Genomic DNA, 7,196 nt, shown 5'->3' on the forward strand with positions numbered 1-7,196 from the left:
GAAGTACAGGTAAAGCATGACAAAACATGAACACTAAGCTATCTCCAGAAGTCACTAGAACATGCTCAAACACACATGACAAGATTGCATATCTAACATATAAAGCCTCAAGAAGTGCTAGACACATTTAAAACCAATGCCTCGAGCGCACGGTACCACGCGAGGGAAAAAAGATCACCGCACCGCGCCGCGCGTGGGGTGCAGCGCACCAGGCGAGCGGAAAAAACATCGCACCGCGTGAGGTAGAAAACGGCATCAAACCCTAGCCCCAATCCACAGCCCGCGCCCCTCGCTCCTCCCTCCCTCGTCCGCCGCCACTCCCTCCCACCTCCTCCTCCTGCGCCCTAGGAGCCCCGCCGCCGACTGCTACTCCTCCATCGCCTCGCCTCTTCCTCCTTCTCGCCTTCCCATTGCTCGGGCGCAAGCTGCCGTGGCCACGCGCTTCGTGGGTGAACCCCGATCTCCAACGCCTGCTCCTGGTTCGCGCGGGACAAGCTCCCCTGCATCCTCCTCCTCGCGGCAGAGGACGACGCCTCCGGAGTGAGCTGAGGGTGGGGGTCGGGTCAAGGCTGCTGTTGGCGGCCTGGATGCAGGCGATGGTGGCGGCCGGCGGGGGTCTGGCGGGCGAGGGAAGGAGCAGCACCCGGCCAGCCGCCGCCGCACCTCCTCCACCCGGCCAGCCATGGCGCTCGCAGATCCGCCGGCTCCGTCGTCGTCGCTGCGCTCGCAGGTGAGCGGCGCCGAGAGCTGCCGTCGTGAGGAAACCGTGGGAGGACGAGCTCAACCTGGACGAGGTCGTTGTTGTCGTCGGCACCTCCGCCATCTGGCCACGAGCCCCCGCCCCCGCGTCCATCGCCACGCGTGTTGTGGCGACCCCGGGAGGAGCTCGAGCCGCATCGGTGGTCCACGGAGCATCTGCACGCGTGCAGCGGAGACCCCAGGATGAGCTCGAGCCGCAGCGCTGGTCCACAGCGCCGACGCCATCGTCCGTGAGTCCCAGGTTCAGTCAGGCTCTCTCCCCTCTCTACATCTCTCTCTCTCTCCTTCTACATCTCTCCCTCTCTCCGTTAGAGGGCAGCTGCCGACCCCGAGGTGCAACCGGCCATGGCAAGGCAGGAGGATTCGCGCCTGGCTATTCCCCTGCCTGCTGTAGAATCTAATCTCTCCCCCTTGCCTCCTACCCTCTTTCTTCAGCTCATATGTTTCCTTGTGCAAATTCTTTTTTGTTTATGCCTATAAGGTGTTTGATGAAATTTCAGCAACGTCCAAGCATGCTCACCTCCAGTTCTCCAACAGTCAAAATGGAAAGATAACGTGAACATCCAGTGAGCACTACTGATGCCATCATGGAAAAATCACTGCTCTTGTTTAATTTTATTTACGTAGTCAACATTTTGAACAAAGGATTCTCACGTGTTAGAAAACTGTACTCACATAAAACTGAGTATTGGTCTATGGAACTGGAGGTAGTGAGTTTCAGTTCTTATGAATTAATGTTTCTTTATTTATTTAGAGCTTCTGTTCAGATCATTGACGTTTGCATATCCCCTGTTTGTAGTATCATTTTGTGTCTCATGTTATAACTGCCATTTTTTTCCTCTACAACCTGTAAATTTCGAATTTAGTTTACTGATCTTTGAAAGTCATGTATAACTTGGAAGAAATGTTATCCCTACAAATAAGAACACCCTTATTCTTTATTGTGCACCAACCATGTTGACAAGCTGGCATCTCTTTGTTCTATTCTATTGACTTCATGTGGCATTATGTATGAAGCCCTTTAAGCACAAACCTTTCGACGCAAGGACTGTCATGGGATTTGGAGTGCTCAATGGCATCTTAATTGGGCTTCTCAATCAGAGTCTAGGTTTCAACTCTGTTGGTTTCTATCAGGTAAGCATTGTTCTTTGTTTCTGTCTGAACTTACATACAATGAATAGTCAATTCTTTTTGGTGTTGGAGTTGCAACTGTGACTGAAATCCTAATTTCTAAAAATAAGGCTGAACTATGTATATATTTGCAGAGCAAGTCGAGCGCATTAGTTGGATCCAGCTTCTTGATATTGCAGAGGACTCGTCAAAAGGTTAGCACTTATATTCTATAATGTGGATCACATACAAAATAGAAATTTTAGTTTCTGAAAATAGATTGAACCATTTATATATTTTTGGATAACAAGAAACCTCTAATATCTACGTATAACGATGGGCTACACAAGGATAACCTGATTAATGATGAGATGATCTGTTTTCTACAGCTTGAATTGGCAAAAAAATTGTAATCAATGTATATCCCTACATCTTAACAAGTCATCCATTAATCACACGTAATGTGTTAGCCTTCCCTTTTATGTACTGGAGTTTTCTCTAGGTCACTGTACAAAATAGGCATCAATGCACTTTCAGACAGTACACTCACGCTCATGATTCTATCTTCTTTAATACCTACTTTACGATTTTGACAGTTTATTACATATGTTCTGTGCAATTGTCAACTTCTATAATTCGAAGTTAATTGTATTTGTTCTGTTTTGGCTGCTCTAACAGATATACAGGGTTCTCGGCTGGCTGGGAAGACTTGACAAGAGGCACAGGTAAAATAGATCATCTCTTGTGACTCTCAAGATATGTATGAGGGCAAGTCAGGTCTCGGAATGCTGACTGAATATTCCATGTCCTTTGTTTTTCTTGCTAGGTGGATTACTACTTCCTTGGATATTTTTAGGTTATTATTTCCTTGCTCCCCTTTGCCGGCAAGCATTCTCATCTTCTGATCACTTGCGTAAGATACAACATGCTAATGCTATCTTGGTTTGGTTTGCTCTTGCAGAAAATAAGTGAAATGTGCAGACCGACAACATGGACGGCAGGTCTTGCGGCTCCCAGCGCCCTCAACCCCCCACTGACCCTCTCTCAATTTTGATCTCTCCTCTACTCTTCTGGTGAATGGGAGCAGCATGTGGATATGTTGAACTATATATTAGCTTTTGATTGGTGCCCATGAAGTACTTCAGAATTCATTATATAGTTGTGTCGGTGAAGATGTCGTAGATTCGTACAGCCTAGCACTCTTCCGTGGTGGGCATATGTTATTTTGTACCAATGATAGATACAGAAAGTGCAAGACTTCTACTCTCTACTTAATGAACTGATTTTGCTTCAGGATAACAAGCTTGATTAATTAGCATGTTTCTGTGATCAATGAATTACTAAGGTTGTGACCCTAGCTTCGAGGCTTGAGTTCCTTCGGCAGTTCTTTATTTTACTTAAATGATCATGAACCCTTTACTTAACATATGTCCTTTTGTACCTTAGCAAAGGGTCTCGCCACCGCGCGCAGTCCACCTCTCCCCGCAGGCACACCGGCCACCTCCCCAACTGACGCACATCTTTCCCATGGGGCCATGGAACATGGTGAGCAGCAGTGGTACGAACCACAAAATACTACTATGAGATTAGTTAAATTCAGTGTTCTGTTATAACTTTAAAATTGAAAACTAAGTTTCCCTGGACAAATATAGTTTTTTGTGAGCTTATTATTCACAATTTATAGTAATATGCTATTATGGGCTTTGCTCCAACATGATAAGGAGGAAAGAACTGCAGGCTATATTGTTCGTTGACATTCATGATCAGTTACACACCAAGCCTCTATTTTTGCTGCTTCTACATGTTCCTATGATGGTCATTCAGCCCACTTTCTTATTGCATGACCTTGAAAAAGAGCTTATTTAGTTAATGATTTTCACTTACTAAAATTCAGAGAGCTCTTGCTGGGTACGGAGCTGTTGATTACTCAAAACCTGTTGATGTATTAGTTTGTTTCAGAGATGGTTTGGCATACTGGCGGTTTCGCTGAACTCGAGAAAGTAGCTTCACAACACAATGCGTAGTTCACAACACAAAGCTAGCTCAACCACACATGCAGATTGATTGATCCCTAATTCCTCTCCGCGGCCATTCTTTTATCGGTCTTTCTGATATCTAGAGTACTTTCATTTAAGACCAGAGCATCGACTTGTTTTTTGTTCTTAATTTTGTTGGCATAATGGTTTTAGTAGTTGTGCTATAAACAAAAGATATTAGCTCTTGACACCTCTTTATGTTTAATTTACAGGCTGTGTCACTTGTATTGAGCACACCAATCAGCCTCGGTAGACGGCTGCTGAAGTTGACCCACAGGTTGGAGACAAAGATAGTGTGACAATTGACTGACCTTGACATGTTTGAGAATTAGGCAATTGATTGTGCCATTTCTCTGCGCATTGGTACTTACTTTTAAAACCCGTAGATTTTAAGAAATATTTCTGATGCATTACAGAATGCCACCAAAACAGAATAACTCTCCTGCCTATTTCCATTTATTCTTAACATTGCTTGTTTTTCCTTATGATGCTACACTAGACTGCAGTTTTTGTTGTCACTACAACGATGTATTTTTCGATTCCATCTTCTGTCGATGCAATGCATAGAGGGTTCAACAACTGAATATTGTTATGCTAACACATGTTCAGTTGGTGTGTGCTTTGTCAGATAAAATGCATGTTTCTTAGGAGACACGGACTGTAGTTAATTCCGAAGGAGAATAGCAACCTTTGCTTCTGCTAGGTACGTACTTAAATTTATTGATATTCAACTATTTTTGTTGTTTCGATTTAGTTCCATCCAAGGCCACCAGTTGGTTATAAGTACTTCCAAATAGTGATCACCCAATCTTCTGTAGCATGTATATACTGATGGTAGTTCCTTCCACTGAATATGTGAACATGGAGAAGACTCACTATGAAGGTCTCATGACAACTAAAGTTTTACCTGCTAATAAAACGGCCGAAACAGAGTATGCAGATCTTCAATAGCTTCGATAGATTTTTGTTGAACTACGATTGTTTCTGTATGCTTCTTCTCTAAGAGAAAATTGTGTTCTGTTGTAGTTAAAGTCAGTGGGGGCCTGAAAATTCACATCACCAAAAGAATTGTAGAATTTGATACATTCAACATGCGTGTTCAGGTTTTAGGATGAAATTTATTCCAAGATCATTGCTTCATGTTTTCCTATGTATATGTTGGCATCTTTGACTTTGATATGTTCGTTGCACTCTATTGGGCCTGCTTTTGACCCAGGTACATTGCAGTCGTGTTAAAAAGTATTGGGCTTGCGGTGAAAGAAGTTGCAGAGAAATAATGGCCTTTTGAAGCAACAATTGACATGGTTGTACATACAAGTTTCTTTCTTGGATGTCTATTGTCTGTTTTTCTGCTAGCTTTGATTTCTCTTTTTGGTCAGTTGAAATGGTTAGTCTTGATAGGTCGACCACTTATATTGTTTTGAAGGTTCAATGAGCATATGGTAAAGAAAGGTATCAATAGATTCACCAACGTAGATTACAAGAGTAAAGGTTTATCTAATGAGGCCTTGTCGCGGCACTGCAGGTGTTGCCCCCCTCTTCTCCAATGGCTAGGTGAAGGAGGGTGCCTATGTGGTTCTTCTGCAGCTTGCAGCGAGGATTGCTGTGTCCAACCTGCACAAGAATGCCAAGAAGTCCTTCTTGGAGATGTAAGCCACGGCGCATGTTTCTGCCATGATTTCCTTCGGTTGGATTTCGTGGATTTAGGTGTTGAAAAATTATTGGTTGTGGATGCAGGATTAAGGACATGTACCTGCACTACAACGAGAGATCTTGCCTGCTTCTTTGTGGCTTCCAAACTTGAAATGTTTGTTTGAAAGTTAGTTTAGTTTTTTGTTGTGGATTCATAGCTTCTCACATGTACCGTCCTCTTAGACCTCTAGATTTTCAAAGAAACTAAATGAAGATATGGTGGTATGGTCTCAATAGTACAACTTAAAGCCTTCCATGCTTTATATTTTCTCTGAAATTTGCTCTTGAAGAATCATATGTATCTATGTTAGATCCGGTGAGAAAAGGCGGCTTCCAAGCAGAGGATGCGAGAGTGTTGGCACATTTGGTTTTCGACTTCGGTGTCTAAATGTTCTCACAATGCTTGGCTCCCTCTCGGCCTTTGCGCCATTGGCGCAACGAGTCATCTAGTATTAACAGTTTCAGACTTAGCAGGAATAACATCAGGTTGCAATGTTTAGAGCTATCAAACAACATGTTATAGGAACTTATCATGGCAAACAAAGGCATGGCATGAATCTACTAATAGCATATAACAAAAGTCCCTTACTGACCATGAGCCAAAAAGAATTAGAAGATATGATGGCACCCATGTAAACATGTCAAAAGATATGACAGATTCATACATGGCAGGAACAACAATAAGTAGGCATGTTGGTGAGCTTGAACCACTCACCACAGAGCAATACATGGCATGGCAAGGCAACCAACACTAAGAAGGCATGTTTGAGAAGCTAAGCATGGCAAGAACAAGTTCATAGGATTCATGGATCACTAGCAACAATCATGGCAACATGGAACTTAATGTTAACATGCTGACAGCAACATTATTTAGCAAGTTTGGAGCAAGATAAAAACATGTTACAGCAGGCTATAAATGCAACCAGGGGCATGAGTGGATAGAGCATGACAGGTATGACAAATCATCCTTAGTGAACATCTTCAGATTATGCATAGAATGACTTGTAACAGCAGGTTTACATAGCAACAAAATATAACAGAATCAGTCAGAAAAACAGCAACCATAAGTACCCTACTTAACAAGCTCGATGCACTCACTACACAACTCACAAAAATACATGGATGGCACCACTGTAAATATGGCATGACATAGATCAAAACACATGTAGACATCAACCTCATAGGGTGCACACATCAAACATGGCAAAAATGACAAATGAGCAAGTTATAACAATTTCAGCAGGTTAACAGCAACATGCACTCTTGCAACGATGATTCAGGCATCAAGATGGACTCAAATGAACATGATGTAATGGAATGAAATGAAGTACTCGTCGAGGCGAACAATTTGACATATTACACGCATGAAACGGAACATTATGCAAAGAGTTATGATGCGATGAACATGGCATGATAATGTAGCAGATCTGGGGACTTGGTGGATTTTACCTCCGCGGAAGTCGACGCAGGAGGGAGGGATCCAGGGGCGGCGCGGGACACCGTTTGGTTGGGGGAAGTGGTGGATCTTGTCCACCCTGCGGGATCTCGTCGGAGTTATCGCCGGAGTGGAGGAAGGCAGCGGTCGGAGAGGCGGGGCTC

The 7,196-nt window shown here is 43.6% G+C and overlaps 1 protein-coding gene across 31 annotated transcripts; it reads left to right on the forward strand.

The window, feature by feature from the left end:
* The first annotated feature begins 242 nt into the window (after positions 1–242).
* On the forward strand, positions 243–5,889 carry LOC119291270 (UDP-xylose transporter 3-like). Of its 31 annotated transcripts, none has more exons than XR_005142311.1 (10): positions 243–1,893; positions 2,025–2,084; positions 2,548–2,594; positions 2,696–2,725; positions 2,831–3,078; positions 3,164–3,214; positions 3,316–3,414; positions 4,118–4,268; positions 4,515–5,554; positions 5,643–5,889. XR_005142311.1 is itself a non-coding variant. In XM_037570001.1 (6 exons), the coding sequence occupies exons 1-5, from the start codon at positions 1,771–1,773 to the stop codon at positions 2,835–2,837; spliced, it is 267 nt and encodes an 88-aa protein (XP_037425898.1). In that variant the 5' UTR covers positions 251–1,770; the 3' UTR covers positions 2,838–3,414; positions 4,118–4,447. The 31 variants fall into 31 exon arrangements, 1 of the variants encoding a protein (XP_037425898.1); XR_005142312.1 differs by having other exon boundaries at positions 3,321–3,414; XR_005142302.1 differs by having other exon boundaries at positions 248–1,893; positions 2,831–3,414; positions 4,515–4,608; positions 5,122–5,209; positions 5,332–5,554.
* The last annotated feature ends 1,307 nt before the right edge of the window (positions 5,890–7,196 follow it).

Source organism: Triticum dicoccoides, chromosome 4B, assembly GCF_002162155.2.
Source record: "Triticum dicoccoides isolate Atlit2015 ecotype Zavitan chromosome 4B, WEW_v2.0, whole genome shotgun sequence".
Lineage (NCBI taxonomy): Eukaryota > Viridiplantae > Streptophyta > Magnoliopsida > Poales > Poaceae > Triticum > Triticum dicoccoides.